This window comes from Andrena cerasifolii, chromosome 8 (assembly GCF_050908995.1).
Source record: "Andrena cerasifolii isolate SP2316 chromosome 8, iyAndCera1_principal, whole genome shotgun sequence".
Taxonomy (NCBI): Eukaryota; Metazoa; Arthropoda; class Insecta; order Hymenoptera; family Andrenidae; genus Andrena; species Andrena cerasifolii.
In genome coordinates, this window is record NC_135125.1 from 12,651,129 (window position 1) to 12,672,487 (window position 21,359).

The following is a 21,359-nucleotide window of genomic DNA, read 5'->3' on the forward strand; positions in this document are numbered from 1 at the left end:
TCTCTGACAATGGATGAATCGCTGTCGGATCGACTACCACTAATATCTACCCGTCTCCGGAGATAGCGGGGATAGAGATAAAAATGGACAAATCGCAGGAATAGTTCTGCGCAATCTGGAAAGCACAATTGTATCTTGGAAGAGGGGAATAGCAAAGAGCAAAGTGCAGAGATCCCTCGCGATTCCAGCACGATTACGTTGACACGCATTCCCGCGCTCATGCAAATTCTCGCTTGCCCGAAAAAATACGGTCGCGTCGCCCTCGTTTTCGCCTCGTTTCCATTGCTAACGGGCTGCTCTTATTCCTATCTCGGCGAAGAGGCGCCGCTGCTTCTTCCGACGACATATCAGGTAAAACGAAAGCCCTCCCACCCCCGTGTCGGCTGCATTCTCGCTGAATGAAGGCTTGATTACGCGAATCTCGGTGAAGATTCGAGGGCTTGGTACTTACGGGGATACTTGGGCGGACGCCGCGGGGAAAAAGGAGGCGAGCAAGAGAGTGCAAGGGGTGGAATCGAGGGATCGGCTCGAAGGAAAGAGAATTCTCGTTAGCGATACGTTCACGCGAAGCGCTTTTAACTCCTGCCGCATGACTGCACGGCAAAAATAGTTGTCGCGCCAGCAGCTCCGCTGAATGGGATTCTCCGCGGTGTTCTGTCTGCGAAACGCATTATTTTGGCGCTCGGAAGAGCGAATGAACGTATCGAGTCCCTTAGTGCGCGAATGCTGAGCCTTTGCGAATGAGATCGAACGATCGTTTGGGTTATGAATTGGATGTGTAGTAGCTTTAAGGGGAAATGCCACTCTGCAGCCCGGAAAAACAGCCTGATTTTCAGAATTTTTTAAACGAGCATAGCGAATGGAATACAAAATTTGTTCGAAGGTATTTATTCTACATACCTTGAAGTATGATCACCATTTTTAAAATTTTTTTTTAATACCAAAGGGCGACACCACAGCTGAACAAAGGAAGCTTCTACTGGCATAAAAAATTCTCAAAGTCAGGCTGCCTTTCCGGAGCTCGACAGTGGCATTACCCCTTAAGGAGCGAGTGTTGGTATTATGGTTCTGCATCCAATACACCTGGAAAACTACCGATAAAGAGCAGTTCGCGTGCTCGGCCAGAGGCGCGACGCGTTGTCCGTACACGGAACTTGAATTTTCGGCCCGCCAAAAGTGGACGGCACTCGGCCGCGACCTCCAATTAAAAAAACCAATATCCGTTTACACGTTTCAATGGATTCCGCCGTCGGTCCTCTTTTTTTATAAGCTTTCAATTACACGTTACTCGACGAGATATCGCGCGCGGGGAGCGGCCGCGGCGGTATTTACCGCTCGCTGGCATGGAAAAACGCGGAACGTTTACCGCCCCGTCGCGTTGCAAAGCAAACACGCAACGTGCCGATTCGACGGTTCAATTCGTCGACAAAGTTTCCGCGAGACCGTACATTTCCCGACGACCCGGTACTCCGTCGCCGTCGAGTGTCGTGGGTGGAAAAAAAAAAGAAGAAAGAGGTGCGCGCTCGCGAAACATCAACGACCCCGTAAACAACCCCTCTCCGCTATTTATCCCGCAAAATATTTCAGGGCTGCCACGCGCGCGTAATTTACGGCTCGGCACGGATCAAAACTGTCTGGCAGTTTCGGAAAAGGGAGAAACAGGAGGAAGACGCGAATGTCGGGAAATCGCAAGGTAGACGCGAACGCGGCGCAAAGTTGCACGCGTTCAAGGGGCGGAGGATACTTTTTAACCCTGCCACCCTTTCCCTCGTCGGCTGGAACGAGTCTATTTTCGGTGGGGGGAGTTCGGGACGGCGCGTGAAATTAGATTCGAAATTTGTTTAACTTCCGATTCGATGCGGGTCTCTCTCTGGCGAGCGAGAAACAAAAGGCTCCCGGGGTCGCTGTTCCAGCCATTTGTTTCAATTAGTAGCCGAGTCTCGCGTGATTTGGTGCGCCGCGACACCATTTGCTGGTCGTTGCTGGAGGCTACGGTGCACCAGCAACGCCGTATATCTCGTCTGATCTCTGTACGGCCGTGTTTGCCATCCCCCAGATATCACGCTTCTATTACTCAGTGGAAGGGAGAAGAAGCGGAGCCCGGTTCAGAGAAATTTTCCCATCGATTAATTAAACAAATTACTATACACCGAATAGGACATTCATTCTGTATGTACCTATGTTTATACTTCGTAGCGACTAATCATCGGAGAGTGAATATCGTCGGACACCGGATTCTATCGCAGCGGGAAAACAACCCCCTTCGTTACATCTCCCGCAGACCCGACCGGATTTCCCGAGTGTACATTCCCCATTACGAGCGCTCGTAAAATCGTTAAATTGAATGTAAATTCCCGATGTTTCCGCGATCGCGTGCCGCCTCGGTATTCATTTTTATTTCCGAGCATTGTCGGCCGTTTGTTCTCGACTGGAACGGGTGGGTTTTTGAAATTCCTGCGAGGCCTCCGCTGGCCGCATTCTCGCGCATTCGTTCCAATTAGCGACGAAGTCCTCGCACGATCCGGCGTGCAACACGACGCCGCTATCCGCTCGTTTTTGCCCGGCGAAAGTCACCAGAAGCGCGAGCTCGTAAATTTCGCTGGGTATCTCTATTTTCCTACCCTTTTCCTCGGCGACCTAGCTCCCGGCCTCTAGTCTCCGGGCCGGTGGAGCTGGCAACGCGCGAAGGAAATCGCTGGGATCAAAAATTAATCGTACGCCCGCGCTGGGACAGTGTATGCAATCGCGCAAATAGGTCTCAACTCCGCTGGAATCTATTTCGCTGCTGCACGTCACGGACAACGGTTGTATAGGTGAAATTAGAATGTCAGTCGAAGGGAAACCCGACGCGGGTTCCAATTCCTGTGTTTCACTTTAAACAATTAATTACCGCGTCGCGATAGTAACGCTCGCGGCTGACTGTGGACAACGGGAAATTGAATTAATATAAAGTTCGCTCTGATAACGTTCCCAGCTTCCACCAACAGTGAAGATCCTTTCAGTTCCCGTTGGTCAATGTTAAATGACTCCCGTGGAGATTCAAAAAGCGCGCTGTCATTAATGGTAAGTACATAACAGGTCTATACACACGTGTACATTGAAAAGCTCTTACTAAGGAGCATCCAGCCATGCCATTTTTACCCCGAATATTATACAGGAACGCTAGCATCCTTTCTCCATTTGCCACGTTACATCCGGCCACGGTAGAGGATCAGCAACCCCCCACCGAATGATCGACGCCAAGTGGAATCGAACAAAAGGTGGCAATTAAACGGTATCGACGAGCCTCGAGCAACACCGTAACAGCATTTTCAGATTATCCCCACTAAACGACAGCCGCCCTCCCCGTAATTATTACGAATGTATAACGGCCCCGTCCCTCGCTCGCAGGCCGCAGTTTTCCGCTGCACGATCGTCAAAGACGAGCTATCAGCGGATTGTCGGAATAGGGTGAAGCCGTCCCAGCTGATCGAAGGGGGAGGGCTGCATATTGCAGCGGTAATATCCGCGCATCGGCCTCGTTTCTACCTGAAAGCAGGCCGTCTGTTTGCACGGCCGCTGCATTATACGTACGAGTGCACGCCGAGTCCGCCGATTAATTGGATTGCTACTGACACGCTGCATCGACCGGTAGGGGCGGCGAACGAGAGAACGAGGGAACCAGAGAACCAGAGACACCCCCGTTTGCCTACGCCGGGCCCCCGTGGTCGTCGAATTTCAGCTCCTAGCTGCCGCGTATCACAGCCCTCGGTGAGATCTTCAATTTCTGCGCCCGTGTATCCTCTCCCTTTTCACCCGTTTCCGTTTTGCCACACACGCTGCTTCACTCGAGCAACAATTTAATTGCCTGTCTCCCCTCTCGCGCACCAAGCCCGAAGTTAATTTCTAAATTGAGGCCTGCTGGCGGTGGTCCATTTTCGCCTTCATTTTTATGCTTTTCTATTTTTCACCGGTCCAAGCGTTGAAGTGGATTCGTATTGAAATTATTGGGTGCATTGTAAAATGTGCGCGCAGAAACAGTACACCCTACGATTGGAAATTCTATTCCTGCTAGGGTGCTCAACCCCCACCCTCAGGTTGTCGATTTTTCTGCCTCCCGGTTTGCCCCGCTGCTTGCAAAACTACCCCCAGTCTATTTCCATCGGCACCACCGAACTTCGACTACCGTCTCGATCCGCTACCCTTTGTTTCTGTATTTCGGTTTCTATTAGTATTACGTTTCAGCGGCTGTCTTCGGGCGGCAGTTTCCCAGCGTCGCGCAATTCGGATCCAATTCCTCCGTTCCATTCTGTTCGCAGCCGCAATTCTCCGTGTCGATGTCTGAATCTGAATTCCGCGCGTGACGTATTAACGCGGACGAAGTAATTACTATGACTTTTGGAGCGATGCAACGCGCTTCGCGGGCGCGCGAATCTCCCCTCTCCATCGAAGGTAACGAGAACTCTCTTTGTAGACGCATCTTTCGATCCCCTAAATTCCAGGTCTCACGAATTTCGGATAATTAATGGTAGTTTTCGTTTCGAATAAAATTGCTGGCTGTATTTCGCGATCGATTCGAAGGGAGCATTGTTGCAAGACGCGGCGGGGCTCTTAAATTTAATTAACGAGAGGGCAAACTTCAAGGAGCAATTAGTTCGACAAAGAATTAGCCGATGAGCGCAATTAAGGATCTCCTCGTACTAGTTGGGAAACGGACCGACGTAATCCGCGGATACATCTCTGTCGCAGGAAAAACGTTAGGCAGGAATCTCTGTCGTCGCGAGCGATTAATGGCTAGGTGGTTCGTTTAAGTCTTCGAAACTATCGATTACATCGACAAATATTTCAGACAAGAGTTCATAAATTTTTTTTTTTTCGTTGTCGCCGAGGGGTGTCCAAGATATTCGCGCGGGTCGAGTAAGTGGAACACTCTGTATTATAATTAACGTTAAATCCGGTGATTGCGTTGTCGCTTTGAACGTCCGCGGAGGAAACTTTGAAATATTGTGCGGCAGAACTGTGGCAAATACTCCGGCGTAATTGGACCCATGTTTCATTTTCTGTAAAAGAAGCTCGCCATTTCTCGCGATTGGACACTTTAATAAAGCCACCCGGCTGGCCTCTAATCAGCGTTAATCAGAGCTTCAGCTCGGTGCTTGCGACGATCTCAGTTATTTGCGTTAAACACGGTTAACTGAACAACACAGCGCATGGCTACGAGTAACTTTGTTTTTCCCTTGTAATTTCGAAATTCTGCAGATATTTCAGAATTGTTGCTTGCGAGCCATGCGTAGATTGCAGAATGACACTGTAAGAGTTTGAAATACGAGTTCCATTGAAAGCATATCGGTTCAAAGGGTTCGAATAAGAAAATCGATGATTTCCGTGAAAACTCGACCGCCTCCCAGGAGGAATCGATTCGTTCTCTCGTTAGCACCGGTAAAACGACCGTCGATTGGAATATCGGCTTAAAGTTCACCAGTGCCCAACTTCTTTCATTAAACTTGCCGAGATTTCCCCTCGCCCCTTGCCCCCGTGAAGAGAAGGCTTAACAATGACACAAAGCGACGCGGAACTTGGAAATTCCTTGCGACGGAAGAAAATTTAAATATCGAAATAAACTAGTCGCATCATTACCGTCTCCCAGGTATTTACTACTTCCGTGTAATGTCTGAATTCCGCCGACGGAATTGAATTATTGTGAAAGCGCTAATAGAATTATTCCAAAATGAGGTCATTCTGCGACGCGAGAGTAACCGGCTTGGCAAACGTTTGTCATGGAAACTCGAGCTAACTCGGCCCAACAAGACATTTCGGGCGTCGGAGTTTAGTTCCACTTTTACCTCCTTATTTAATATCTATCGCATAGTTTATTGTTTCTTGAGGATGTTAGGTGGGTATAGGTCAGGCAAAAATCATAGACTTTGTGGATTTCGATATCTGTTTATTTACGATAAAAGACGTACACTTTCGTCACAATTATTTGATAACTATTCACAGAACTGAGAAATGATCCATTTTTTCCCCGCAGGATGATTCCTCGCGTAGCCCCGTCGGAATATTGGATCGACAGTGATCGCTATCGAAGTTCTTTCATTAAACTTGCGATGATCCATGTCCCCACTGACTCCTCAAGGGGTGCATAATGTCCACAGCCCCCATCATGGTCGATAAACTTCGTGATGCTGAAACAAAGAGTGCTTTGTGCCTCGTACGACTCTACCCTGCCAGTCAGGCCTCGATCTGTCACGAAGCCGCGTGCAACCCCGAACGGTGGCACCTGAGACCCACAATCGAACTTCCGCAGCGTGTCGTAGCTCGCCGAGTGTGTAAAAGCGCGCAATCATAAAGGGAACAGGCCCGATAGGGGCGTGTAACTCGGGGGGGGGGGATGTAGTTGTCGTTCAACGCCAGGGCGAAAAGCAACAATATGTCTAGGTGCCAACGGCCAAGCGCTATCGTAAACATCGATCTGCCAGGTTCCGATGGCGGCGCGGGGACGACCGTGTTCCGAGCAGATAGCGAAATCCTCGATATCAATTTTACACCGACAACTCGACGTCGTAGACAAATGTCGAATTTAAGAAGGGTGCGCGAGAGAACGGTCTCGAATATCGATATCGTTTCAGGGGGAGGATACGTACCCCATAAACGGACGGGAAAAGTTGGTAGTAGCGGAAGGAACTTTTGCCAAAAGCATAGGGGAACGGGTGAGTGGGACTGTGTAGCCTGATCAATCCGACTGCGAGCAGTGAAAATGGTCCCGATGCTGACCGGCCAACATAAATGTACTGTTACTAATGGTATCGATCGTCCATACCATTCATTGTACAATACAAATAAAAGAAGCATACAGCGTAGAACGAACTCCTAGGTACAGAAACATAAATATCGGGAAAATGGAAATTGATTCGCGACTCTTCGCCTCTGATCCATTACATAGGGACGCTGCGTGTTTGTTTCGACGCTTTTTCGGATGAAAAATGTGGGCTCGAAACAGCGAGGGGAGAGGAATGAGCCCCGAGGACTAGGATCCGCTGGTCGCCCTCATTTCGACGTTGTTATTCCGGCCGAATTTCGTACACCGCACGTTGCAATAAACCGTTGCGCTCCATGGATATTAAAAACGGCATAAATATAAAAGTAAGGAGCCAGGGCCCGTCAGGATTGCATTACCCCCGGGGAAAAATACGGAGGTGCAGGGGAGGGAGGGTTGCTAGCCACGGACGTAACAACGTAACGAAAGCTAGCCAATTGGGCAACGTAGCTTGAACGTGTACATTGGTAGTACTCCTACGTACCTTTCTAAGGAAGTCGCAAACGAAGACTTCTGTCCTGTAAGAATTCGGTGTCCGCTTCGATTTCGTCCAATCCAAGTGAAGGATGGGACAAGCGTGTTACGGAGGAGAGAATCTAGGGCAGAAAACAACCCCGTTGATACAAGGAAACGAAGTGACGCTTTGTCTGAGGAGAAAGGGCGGAAAGCGAGAAGGTTTAAAGTAGAAGATGGTTAGATTGGACCGTAACACGGAGCCAGCAATATGTGGCGATTGTCCTCATCTTTCATAACTCGAGAAAGGGCGGGCTTCGAGGAGAGGTCAAAGGTTGAGGCGCGAAATAGAAAGCTCCCGCTGAAAGCTGTCTCCGGAAAATAGATACAGGTCGGCTGTGCACGACCCAGTTGCACCGACTTCCTGCTCCATTCTCGTCCCCCTTTGATCCTGCGCTTTCTTTCCTTCCTTTGCCCGGTGACTACGCTTCGCGAATCACCGGTTGACCATTCAGCCTCGATACGGATCTCCCGAACTTCCTCTCTTTCTCCCTCAACCCCGCCAAACAGAAGTTTGAAGCGCGGGTTGCATAAGAGGTTCGAATTATTTTTAGGATCAGCCTCGACAGAGTTTCTCGGCTTTCTCCAAATTCGATTACTTTTACTCGAGGAGGCCCTAGTATCACGACCGGCTACCCGAGCGAAATTTGCACGCTCATCTTCCCCGCAATATCGGCAACTTTTCCGAGCCACGATAAGATATTATGAAGGAGTTGCTGGAGGAGCTCCTGGGAAATTCTCTTTCGAAAATTCCACCGCTCTACGACCTGGTTTTGCATCGGCTTATCGATTCGCCGGATTATTACGATGCCCGATCAAATATCGGGAAGATGTTTACGCCGGTCCTTTCGGTATCGGCCAGCGGTGTCCTCCCTACACCGTGTTCGATGATCCCCGAGATTTATCGCGCTAATGCATCGGTGATTCTTACTCCGTAAAGTGCATGCACCGGTCGATCCATATATCACGCCAAACAAAGCCGCGAGACGGAAGAGCAGCTAAATCAAAACGCGCTTAAGGAACTCAACGGGTTCAGGCCGCGACGATGGCACCGAGCCATCTAGATGAAAATTACGATGGCTCGCGCCAGCTTCCACCTCCCGCCGAAGATAAATATTGGCAGAAGCGCCGCGGTAACGATCCCCCCGATCAGATTACACGCTTCTCCCCTAATATCGAAATGGGCTACGAGGTAAAGAGACAAAGTCCGTCTCGGTACTAGGTACATACTTGAGGGGCGGGCCTGACAATCTCCCTGAACTTTGCATACTCCAAGCGGGGGAGTTTAAACGGTAGACCTGTCGATAACAGAATTCGCCGGTACTCTTTACCGTTGCCTAATCAGATTGCCTCTCACGTTGAACAGGTGCAATGAGCTAGTGACGTAACCGGTAAGACGAGGCCCTCGAACCTTGGCCTCGAGTTCCTGGCGGTGACCGCTGCGCAGAGTGCATCGGTCCTTGCTCACGTATCGCCCGAAACACGTGCAAGCACGTGCTAGCGAGTGACGTGCGAGTGGTGGTCGGCCCCGACGACATGTCGTTCCTGCTGAGCCGAGGTGGCCGGAAGGGGCCCATCATCTGCTTCGTCGGCCTCCTCCTCGTCTTCGCCCTCTACCAGCTGGGCATCATCTGCGGCTCCATGAAGTACGTGCCCACAGCGATGATGGTTGCCAAAGAGGTGAGTGAATGCTCCTCTTGTTCTACCATTCTTTGAAACGAGGAACGCGCTCTACGTGTGTCGGATGCAATGGCAAGTATTTAGAACCCTCCACCCCTCGTAAACATGACTCATGTATGAAAGAAGCTAATTCCCTTTAATTCGCGAAGAAATTAAAACAAGTTCAGATGCAAAGATTGTGAAGTCAACTTTGCTAATTCCAATTGTATACAAATCAATTCAGTGCTCAGATTTTCAGCTTTGGTTTTATGTAATTAGCCGACCGTATGAAGATCATTTTACGATCGAAGATAATGAAAACTTGGTAGAGACTAATTTAAACGAATCAAAGTGGATTAAGTAGTGGATTAAGAGAGATGCGGATTATTTTCTTATACAACGGCCCGCTAATTACTTGAAACCGAAGCTGAAAATCTGAGCACTGAATTGATTTATATACAGTTGGATTTAGCAAAGTTGATTTCATAATCTTTGCATCTGAACTTTTTTTAATTTTTTCGAGAATTAAAGGGAATTAGCTTCTTTCATACATGTTCATGAGGGGTGACGGGGATTTCATCACTTTTTTCATAATTTTTGAATTTTTGTTCACGTTTAAACACCGGAACTATGTCTAAGATAAAATAATAAGGCCAAAATAGCTCCGGGGTCGTACTTACTTCGCTAGCATTCGTGTATAGAGACATGGTCGCTCAGTGTGCCTACGGGTAGAGCTCCGCGTTTCTGTATTATCGCGCGGACGATTTACGACCCCGCACAGCTACCCAGCTGGTAGTCACGAATTAGTTTTATCCCAGTTTTCGCGAGATTGTCGTGCTACGTGCCGCAATCGGGGACAGAACAATCGCCGACACCCTGGACAAACGAGCTCCGCCAACTTTCCGCGATGAATGCAACGACGAAATTACGCGTTTCGCCAGAAAACGCGGCAACAAACCGGCGGACAGCCGTGCAAAGAATGTTCGTAAAATTTTCTCTGAACGACGGAGCGTGTAGGGTTCGAGGGGCCGGGGGGTCGGCGCTGGTAATTAACGGCGCCTGTGTACTTCGTTGGCCCCGGATGCCCCCGAGGTATGAGCTATGCATTCACGAAAACCAAGTCGAAACGTTTCGCCTGTGAGCACAAACTGCAACTAATTGTGCTCGCGCTTCGATGTGGGCTTGCACTCCAGGGGGATAAGTTATTAACGCGCAGCCCGCCCGCGGAATGAAAATACTTTCCTAATTTAAGGATTTGATTAAAAATCTCGGCGATAGCGGGCGAAGTTGGGTAGCGGGGCCGCAGAGATGTACAAGCCAGGGGCAAATTCGTTAGTCAGCACGTGGGAGGTAGGACGCGGTTTGTCCCGGCCACCTTTGCCGAGGGCAGGAGTGAACGAAAATAGAATTCGCGTGAGCGGTGGAGCGACAGTCTCCACCGACGAGAAGAAACAGACGTCGTCCAATAGCCATTTCCTGCCGGATAGCCCGAAGGAACGACCTATTAGCCCGATCGGCCAAGCATGAAGGTGGGCCCCGCGTCGTCCCAGACCTAACCCACGACTTCCGGGGCAAATTTCAATGGAGACCCGCTGGAATTAGGCGAGACGCAATTAAAGCAGCGCCCGGGCAAACTTTATCGCGCGAACGAGAACCGCTCCTTTCCTTTCTTGCTTTCTTGTCCACCCCTTGCTCTCCACCCATCTCCAATTAACTTTTCATCCGGCCGCTTTGTTTCTTGGAAGATTCCATTGCGATACAGCGCGAGCGAGTAGCTTCTTTCGCGCTCCCTTACTTCCCTTCGCGACTCTTCGCCCTCTCCTTTGCAACCCTTTAATCGACGCGCACGGCTCACTCTGATCGACCGCCACATTCTTTAGCGTCGCGGACGTTGAAGTTCAACGAGCTGGAAACGGAGACGAAGGGTTTTTAAGACGCAGCGCTCTATGGAACGCTGTTTATCCCTCTCCGGCAGTGTCTATCAAAATCACGGAAGTTTTAATCGAATCCCCGGCGTCGAGCCATTATGAAAACAATTAATTAGCAGAGACGAGGGGCACGGCGATGAGGCACGAAGGGAAATCGATGCACAGTGGGGAAATTTTGCGATTTTATGGCCAAGACTACAGAAATGAAATTTTTCAATTTTACAAATTTAATACAAATGTCAATTGAAGAACTATATCCATTTTCGTGGTCAAAACCTCAAAACTAATTTTTAATATATAAAATTCGGCACTTTGACGTTCTAATATATGAGAAACTAAATTATCCGAAAAACAGCACTTACAAAAATTACGAACGATAAAGATTTTTTTATTATTTACAACATTTTTATTATGTGCAACAGGGCATAGCAGAAGGGTTAACAAACATACATAATACAAACAATCAAACAGAGGATCGAAGCTGAATAAAATCGTTTAAAAAAGAATAAAAAGGATTGTATTGTATAACATGTGAATCAGTCTCGGTCACAGTTATGTCGTATGTTAGACAAGACACACTGGATCGTGTTTAAAAAATGCATATAATTACAAGATTAGCAACTATTAGCAATTAATAATTGCATTTATAGAATCAAAATAGTCCAACGTAATATTATTTCTAAAACACTACTTTAAAAATTGTATAAATTACGTATTAAAAACCGAAACATAATTATTTTGAGGACAAAAAGATATCTTACGCACCAGCAGGAATTGCATCCATGCCTTGAAATTATTTTCAGATCTTTGGATAACACAATATAAGTGTTTGAAGCAACTTGAAAATCTGGATTAATTCTAACCTCACATGAACATAAACATTTGCGAGTCTATACGAGCTTTGTATTAGAACATATAACAGTAAAATTGGTGGCATTCGATACTCATACTAGTTCTTCAATTGACATTTGCATTTATTTTGTCGAATTGAAAAATTTATTCATGTGGCTTTGGCCATAAAATCGCGAAATTTCCCCACTGTGCGATGGGGCGACAGGCACGCGGCAAGGGTTGCGCTAAGACGCAACGAAAACAGGAGGCCATCGGCGTTTGAATTTTAATTTTCCACGACGCTCGCGGAGATCCCGCTCGCATCCCCCGTCGACTTTGACGAGGGCGCATGCGTCCCATGCATAGCTTATGAGGAAAAGCCATGCGACCCGACGACGCGCTGCGAACTCAGATCGCGGCTTACGAGAGGCCAGAAATTCCCTTGCAACTTCGTTTACGCGGCGAAACTTTGAAATTGGATTTTTGTTCGCCAAGGGATACGTCAGCGGACTTGCGACCCAATGTCAGTCGTTCAGCCCTCGAGGCAGCTTCCAGGAAAGCGACAAACGAGAAGGAAAATCGCGATTTAATCTCGACGCTGGCTTATCCGGCTAATTGCCCCGTCATAATCGCCGAGTGTAACCTTCCGAAGGGGAAGATAACGCGAGCCGAGGGATGGGGGAACGAACTTCGAAAGATTTTCGGGGCGCTGCTGCACGAAGGGTGGGGATAAAGTTTCCAGGGAACGCCGACGACTTTCCGGGAGCCGTGTCCAGTAGATATAAAAGTGGCTTTAAACTTTGGAAAACTTAAGAAGAACGTCGGTTTGGAGATACGCTCGCGTGGGGCACACAAAGGGGAAAACACGATGATTGATCGGGCGCAAATTATCTCGTTAACGGAACGAAAAGGCAGCGTCCGAGCGAAGCGGCCGAGCTTTCTCGCCGGCAACAGGGCCCTTGACTTCTAACGAGGGACCCTTTAACGAGGAACAAAGAGATTACGGTCAAAGGCTAGCCTGTCCCATTAAAACCCCCGTGGCTATATTAAACCGTGACGCAAATCGGTACTATAGGTAATAGGTCAGAAGCGCGATTTTAAGGGAAGCTGGCTCGCGCCGGATCCAAAGAGCAAACAGCGGAGTCTCGTGGAAATGGCAGAGGGAACATTACGTTTCTAAAGATCAACTCCTTCTTTGAAGCGTCGCGTCGTTTCCTATCTACCCTCCGTCACGATTCTACTATCATAGAGGAACGAACATGCTCTGTCCCTCGAGAGAAGAGGCCACTGTCTTCGAGCGTCCTCCGGGCTACGGGTAAAGCACCCTTGTCCCAATAAGTGCATCGATCTAGGGAAACGTTAAGGAAACGTAGCACCTGAATAATCTCTCAGCTTCGCAGACAAAATAGCTGTTCCAGTTCCCATCCACTCGTTTATCCAGCGTTAATTGCTACAGCTTTGGGGAGACTGTGGCGAAGGGCGCGCTCCGGGAGCAGATAGAATCCGCGGCCTGGAAAGCCTCGCAGCAACCCGCTGCAGTTCCTGCCCTTCTCGCGACCTCCCCGGGGAAAAATAGGGCGACAAGACGAAGCAGCATGCGTGAATACGTGGCCGCTCGAAGCAGCGACGGGCTCTGTGTTCGCAGGTTCCCGGCGACAACACGCGAACGGAAGAGAAACGAGGTTCTGTCAGGCTCACCCTCGGCGCGACATAAATCGCGTCGGTCGAGTTTCACGCGTACTTTTCCCCCAGCGCTTCGGGGCTAAAAGCGAAAGAGAATAGGGGCAGCCCGAGCGGTGAGGCCACCCCCCCCTGGTTATACGAGGAATGCTAATTGCGAAACGTATTTTTTCCCCCCATCTCTGCCGCGTCTTCCTTCTCCACGCGAAAAACCGTCAAGCGGCGGAGGAACATCGTTGCCCGACGCGCCTTTTATTCCAGAAACGAGGGCCCATTTTACGCGAACGAGAGGCCGGGACAGAGGGCCTCCAGCCCGACCCTCTGCGAGCAAGCGCGAGGACACTCGCCGGGCATACTTCTTCAACTTTCGCGTGCTCGCTTTGAATGGTGGTCTGCTTTGAAACGAACCCGAGGAGGCTGAATCTCGTGGATCGGGGGAATATTTTGTAGCGCGTTGGATCTCGATTAGCCAAACGATGGAAATTCGCGCGGCTGTATGCGAAATGAGCTGTATTATTATCAACCTCGATCGCCTTCGCGATTTATTTCACTGTTGTAGCCGCTATCTTGTAATTGCGAGCGCGATACACGCCCGCCCCGGTCGTAAACATCAATTGCACCGGCGATTGTTCATTTGCATGTTGCTGGAATTTTAATCGCGCCGCTAATTAAACCGTTGCCCGGTAAATTTTATTGCCCGCCATGCGTCAGCTTCGAGCCGACCGCGTTAAAAGACGGAGGAGCGGTGGAACTCGCGCTGCGGCGTGAAAACACTATCGTTCCCGGGGAAATATATTTTTCCTCCACTGCGAAAACACGCGACATTGTGCCCGGGAATGGAAACGCGGCTGTGCCTGTTTGCCGTTCGCGTTTGAATTTCCAGCTGCCTGTTCGGCTGGCTTTCGAAAAATGTCACGCGCTCACCAATTACCTCGCAATTAATTAATTTCGCGCCGCCGGGAGGAAGCCTTCGGTGTAATGTTCGAAGCGATACAACCTGCTAATTGGCGCGTTAATTACCGGTTTTTATTAGAATTCTGGTGGCTGCGCGTAAATCTCAAGCGTAGGATCGCTCCGGGTTTATTCGCGCCCCTCGAGCGACAGAGGGAAAGGATAGAAAGTCACATGCACGGAGAGGCGTGCGCTACCTTGCCTCGTGAAAAAAAAATGCTAATTACGCGACGTATTTTTTTCACAATGGCCGCTTTCGGCGGCGAAATCTCGCGCGGCCAGGCCTCGCCGAAAATTTCACCCTCCGGGTAACCGAATTCGCTTAATTTCCGGGGAGGTTTCGCGCACGCCGGGGAATTCCATGAAAATTATACGCTGTAATTCAATTTCAATTTGGGCGCTGTATTAATGAAGCGTAACAGTCAACGTTTATTAATATTCGTGTAAAATTCATCGGCCGGCGGATCGAGCGATAAAGTTCTTGATATAATATTTGCTTAATTGAGCCTGTGCGTCGGTGCGAATATTATTTTAGTTTACGATCATCGCAGTTAATTAAAACATTTCGACGCGAAAGTTTCGGTTTTTAAGGTGCAAATCCAAAGCAGACAAAGGTATCGTAACTCGCATGAGACTTTAATCTTACGAGGCAATTATTTCGTTATTTTACTTTTTAATTATTTTGTCATTAGTTTCGTGAGATAAGTTTTATGATACATTTTCAAAAATCTCAGCTCGCGATTATTTCCATTATTTAGTTGTTGCTGAGATTTCTGTCTCGTGGTAGAAAAGTCTCGTGCAAAATCAGATCAAATCTATTCTCAGAGTGCGAATGATCGGTGAGAATTAGTATTATTAATGGATTTGTCTGTACTTATAAGGTTTAGAAGAATTGTCTCCATTTGTAGCGATGCAATTCGACTTTTATCCTTTCGCTTGTCTTCAGAAGTTCATCGCTCCGCTATTTCTCTTGCCGTCGCGATAACGATGGAAAATAAATGTTACTTAATCCGACGAAGAAAAGGCAGCAGCGACTCGGAGTGTTCGAAACGAAGCGATAACTACGTTCCTCTGCTCTTAAGTAAATCTATCTAGGGAAACGGGAAAAGAAGCAACTAAACGGGGGGAAGAAAGTCCAGGCCACGCCTAACCAACCTACAAGCGTTCCCAGCGAAACTTCGTAATTGATCGAAAGTTGTTTAAACTTTTCCTCGATCGAATCGTCGAAAGGGTCGCTCGAGCCCACTGCACAAAAATTCAAACCATATCGATCCTGCCCGCCTTCGTGCCCCTGAACTTCCACTAGTTCCTTCGTTAGACGATATTGTAGGACTGATAGAAAGTTCTTGGTAAGCCAAGTTTAATCAAGCCTAATCATAGCTGGGCTAGAGGGACCGTAACGCGATCCATAATTCTGTAATAATCGTTCGACGAGCTTCTAGGTACATAAGAAGCTACTGAGAACTTTCGATCTCGATCTTACGCGGAACCAAAAAATAACTTTTTCCCAAGTTCTGATTCCTCTACGTTTGCGCTACGTGCAGATTAATCGAGGGGCGGATTTGTATACGTATAGGCTAAGTAGGTGGCAGCCTAAGGCAGCAAATTTTGGGAAACGGCAAATTTTCGAGAGCGGTGAATTTTCGGGAGCGAAAAATTTGGAGAGCGGCAAATTTTGGGGAGCGACAAATTTTTCGAAGCAGTAAATTTTGGAGGGAAAGAAATTGGGAAAGGTTTAAACACAGAGGCTTGAGGCAAATTTAAAAGCAGCTCACTTTTCTTTCATCTGGCAAATTAGCAATAATTCACATATGAATTATCATATCGAATTAATTTTAAAATCGTCTCAACTCTTTTAAATTAAAATATTGGATGATATTTCACGAAAAGAATGGCAGACGCTTGTTAGCAGGGGTTGAAAACAGTTATGATATCGGTTTCGGTTCGCGAAACAGTTATGAGAACCGTAATAATCTTGAAACAGTTACGAGTGAAAACGGTTCTGGCCTATATCGGTTTCGGTTCCGTTTCTACAGAACCGATAGTGTATCGGTTCCGTAACGGTTATATATCGGTTATACAGTAAACTCTCGCTGTGGGCTGGGCTCGCCTTAACCATTCGTAAGCGCCTTCTAAATTATGATTAAATAATAAATCTGTGAAGAATAAATTGATTCTCAAAAGTAGTTTGAAATAATTTTTTTTTTTAAGTTACGTTTAAGTTAAACCCTTATTAATGTGTAAATTCTGTATACATACCTAAATTGTTGCAGAGCAACTTCCAACTATACATCGCATTTTCATTCTGTCATCATAAACTTCACTAATAACTATTGTACACTACGACTAATATTAATTTGACACTTAATTTAAAGTATTGCTAACACTAACAGCAATAACTTCCCTAGTATGTACAAACTTACTACTAACTTTATATTAATTATTTTTCTCTTTTCAATACTTAATTCACAGATGCTGTCTCTCATTTCGCCTTTTCCTGCATTGATGGAGTTTTGAAAAGAGAGACACCAGCTAGAGAGGCCCAGCGATAAAAAGACCTAAACAAATCGAATTTCCATTAAAAAAATATGACATTCATCGTAAATATTTTGGAACGTACTACGCATACCCGATGCGTAACAGATAGGATACATTACTGTTATAGAACCGATATAATATCGGTTCTGCAGAGCCGTAACCGAAATCGATATATCCAGAAATTTCGGTTCCTTATAACAATTATTTAAAATATCGATTCTTCATAACTGTTTCAGTCAGAACCGATGTATAACAGTTTGAAACAGTTATTCTCGGAACCGTTTCAACCCCTGCTTGCTATCCTAGGCGCGCCAAATCTCCAAATCTGCCCCTGGTTCAATCGATTACTAAATCCCAAACTTACAATTAGTACTCGAAGCAGAACAAACTCTGCTTCAGTCGCATTCCAAAGGACAGAGTGACGTACTCCTCGCCCCTAATTTCACCCCGACGCCTACAAAGCTGAACGAAATCCTCCGCAGCTATAGCCACTAGCCAGCAAGCGAATTCATCATTAATCGGCCTTCGCGTTTGTCGTTTTGCAGAAATACGTGGTGGGCCCGTTCGATCACAAGAGGTACACGTACGATCGTTATATGCCGCTGATATTCATCGGCGGTGTGCCGCGATCGGGCACCACTCTGGTGCGCGCCATGCTCGACGCGCATCCGGACGTCAGGTGAGCACCCATTCACCAGGCAGATTACCAATCATCGCCTGATACGATTGCCATCTAGTATCCTCTATATACAGCGCATCAAAGACAGTTGACAGCTCATTCGCGTACTGATTTTCTACGACAGGTGCGGCCAAGAGACCAGAGTGATACCGAGGATCCTGCAGATGAGGATGCACTGGCTGAAATCGGAGAGGGAGAACCTGCGGCTCTCGGAGGCGGGCATTTCGAAAGAAGTGAGTAGCGAACGCACGCCGATCCATCTTCGATGCTATCGCGCGAGTATTGTTTCGCGCTGAGTGGAAAGACGCTTCTGATCCTTAAGATTCCATCTGGGTAACGCTGCCGTGCAAGAGTTACCGATCCCTTTCAGTGGCTCCGGACTTTAGATCGAAGATACCAGCGGACCGTCGGCATTGAATCGTTTCCAGGATCGTTTCAATCGCTGATCACCCCATCGAGGGTATTAATCCAGTAATGAACGATTTGCCCAGGTGATGGACAGCGCGATAGCGGCGTTCTGCCTGGAGATAATAGCGAGGCACGCGGAGCCTGCGCCGAGATTGTGCAACAAGGATCCGCTCACTCTGAAGATGGGCTCGTACATTCTCGATCTCTTCCCAAATGCCAAGTTTATCTTCATGATCCGCGACGGCCGTGCCACCGTGCATTCCATTATCTCTAGAAAGGTATCCGACCGATCGATGGCTTTAAGCGACTCCCACCCGCGCGCCGTCCATTCCGGCTGATGCATGCAAATTTATCCCACTTCATTCGCGAATATTAAAACGCCATGTACTCGTCCGGGGAACCAGCCGCGGCTAGAAACGATTGGAAATTCACGTATTCTTCTAGCGGAAAAAGGAGCGACAAAAATCCAGCCGCGATATGTAAATTTATGTTAATGCAACCGACCGATTCCCTGCCCCGGCTAACTCGATTCTGTAGCCCCGCCGGTATTTAAACGCTCCGCGCCGGTTCGATTGAAATATCCGCCGCCGACGCGAGAAACCTGCAGGCGCCGCTCTTTCGCCCTTCGCTCGCGGAGAATGTCACGCGGTAACGAATCCTCCAGGTCACCATCACGGGCTTCGACTTGTCGTCCTATCGACAATCGCTCATCAAGTGGAACCACGCGATATCCACGATGTACGGCCAGTGCAAGGAGATAGGGTCGGACAAGTGTCTGATGGTGCCCTACGAACAGCTGGTGCTGCACCCCCGCCAGTGGATGAAGAAGATCCTCAACTTCCTGGACGTACCTTGGAACGAGTCTGTCATGCATCACGAGGAATTTATTAACAAGCCTGGCGGCGTGCCTCTCAGCAAGTAAGGAAACGAGGATTCATCCCTTCCGAGCTCCAGGCTTGAAAATTTAAAATTGATCTCTCATTCTTATTAAGGCACTACACGCCCTTGACAGGTCGGACAATAGGGTCATCTTTGTGATTTTTTTTCGAAATAAAGAAACATCGAATTTAAAAATCAAGATATACACTCTGTTGTGTATAAATTAGTCTGTATTCTCTTAAAAAGAAATTCGAGGTCCTTCCCTCAAGGCCTCTTCATAATTATCATAAAAATGACTGTATTCTCCGACCTGTCAGGGGTATGTAAAGCGCGGGACGAATCAATTGGGTCATTGAATTCTGTCGTGTATTTTTGGAATGCAGGGTTGAGAGGTCGTCGGACCAGATCATAAAGCCGGTGAACCTGGAGGCACTGACCAAGTGGGTAGGCCACATTCCGGACGACGTAGTCAGAGAGATGCCTGACATCGCGCCGATGCTTTCTGTCCTCGGCTATGATCCTTATGCTAATCCGCCGGTCTACGGAGCGCCGGACAGGCTGGTCAGCGAAAACACCAGACGGTGGGTGGCCCGACGATCGGGCAATCTTCGATTAATAATCCCCCCGGATCGGCCCAGTCGTTTGGCGACAGAGGCTAATGAGTTTCTGTCGGTTAAGAATTCCTCAAATCTGCATGCTTGTGGTCTAAATTTGGCCAGTTGTTGTAGACGTGTCGCATCCTCGACTGAGATTGGAATACCTTCGCGTTGATGGACAATAGATCACGTCTGATCGAACGTTGCTAATTATGTTTCAGGGTGCTAGCGAACGGGGAGGTATGGGCGGCCAGGGCGCGCCAGTTCTCCCTGGAGAAGCTGATAGAGCTGAGCAAAGAGGACGAGGCCACCAATGCGCCAAACGCGTGACCTCGGTTACATCCACTCGTAGGCACGCGGACCTTGAACCTGTACAACGTCTGTAACGTCTAATCGACGCTGTTGGAAGCCAGTTCGCAACGAAATGCCAACCAGGCGCAAGCGGGCTTTTCGTTCGAGGGCGCTAGCACGCTTCAAAGTCTCTCGACTTCACCCCTCCCCCTCCAAAGGCAACCGCTAAGGGATTTCGAGGACGGCGAACTGTACGCTGGCGAGGACACCGAGGAGGGTCCGCCTAGTTTAAAATTCAACGACGATCCGTGGGCCCGTCGATCCGCGCCGCGATCGACGCGATCAAGATAATGGTTACTCTCTCTCTCTCTATGAATCTCTGTACATTTTAACCGATAGACGTTGAATCCCGAGACCGTGTGGATGACTGCGCCTCTCCACTTCGCGCGATTCAGCCTCTCGCTGTTGACGCACTGAATCGCGCCGAGTCCGCACGCGGCACTGCCGAGTGCATTTGCAAGAGTTTGCGCGATTACTTCCCCCGCTTCGTTTGTTTGTTTGTGTTATTGTCGCGGGCCAATCGCTGGACACGCGGAACAATCCTTGTACAATCTCGACCAACGGCCAGTGATAGGAATGTAGGTGACGAAGTTACAACAGAAAACTTGCGAGGAAAGAATTACGAGACGCGATAGGATTTCTTTTCAATGACGCGACTCGCGAGGTGGTTTTCCGTGTTTCCGCGGCAAACGGGAGATATATTGGAAATTGTGGGAGGACGAACCATTTGTATCATACTTTACGTTGTAGTAGACATGAAATAATCCTGTGCAAGAGCGAGAAATGTGCGTTTTTCATGCGTGATACTTATTGTCGTCGTTCCATTAAGCTTAAGCGTTAATTGGCCGCCAGCTCTTGCGTTTCTGTTTTCTCATTTTGTACGTTTCTTCCCCATTTTCTTCCTACGGTTAGGAAATAGAACGGAAGTACCGAGGAGTATCGAATGTTTAGGTATCAGCATTGTGGAATCGACGAAAGTTTCTTGTTGTATCGATTGTATTAATGTCGTAAGCGTGTGTGAATATTTATAAGCCTCTGAGACGTGGGAAATTCTGTTGGATTAATATTTTCAAGTGTAACGTTCGGTCGACAAGCCGTTCCCTACGTATGATATTTTACCTGCGGACCTCTGCTGCCCACCGTCGATAACGATGGCGACGAAGGTTCGCGAAAGAATTATTATTGCAACTCCAAGAGAACAGAATGCTATTTGTTCTTGATTGTTGTTAGAATTCGTCAGCCGACAATTAACACTGATGCACCGCCTCTGATGTGGCATTATGTCATTCGTGTCAACCATGTTACTGTCTATCGAATTATACGATTAAATTATTTTAATATTACGAAACTCTGTGCTTTTCCCTCCCCTCGATACAATGTACTTCATATTCCAACATTGACACGTAATGTTGCATAGGATTCGTCAGACGAAGCATGAATTTACGTAATTCTTCGATCTCTGAAACGAGGTTATATGCTAGACTCTATACATTTATTTATTGGTTCGTGCACAGTCTGCGGATATAGGCCTCTTCCAGAGCCATCCAGAT

General features: G+C 48.0%; 1 protein-coding gene across 2 annotated transcripts in view; it reads left to right on the forward strand.

Moving 5' to 3' along the window:
* Tpst (tyrosylprotein sulfotransferase) overlaps nt 1-21,157 on the forward strand; it is a 121,113-nt gene extending 99,956 nt beyond the window's left edge. For both annotated transcript variants that reach the window (XM_076819066.1, XM_076819065.1), the window contains 7 exons: nt 8,676-8,989; nt 17,442-17,575; nt 17,700-17,808; nt 18,067-18,261; nt 18,648-18,901; nt 19,246-19,443; nt 19,680-21,157. In XM_076819066.1, coding sequence (XP_076675181.1) covers nt 8,846-8,989; nt 17,442-17,575; nt 17,700-17,808; nt 18,067-18,261; nt 18,648-18,901; nt 19,246-19,443; nt 19,680-19,788 — 1,143 coding nt within the window. In that variant the 5' untranslated portion in view covers nt 8,676-8,845 and the 3' untranslated portion in view covers nt 19,789-21,157. The remainder of the gene's footprint in view (nt 1-8,675; nt 8,990-17,441; nt 17,576-17,699; nt 17,809-18,066; nt 18,262-18,647; nt 18,902-19,245; nt 19,444-19,679) is intronic.
* The last annotated feature ends 202 nt before the right edge of the window (nt 21,158-21,359 follow it).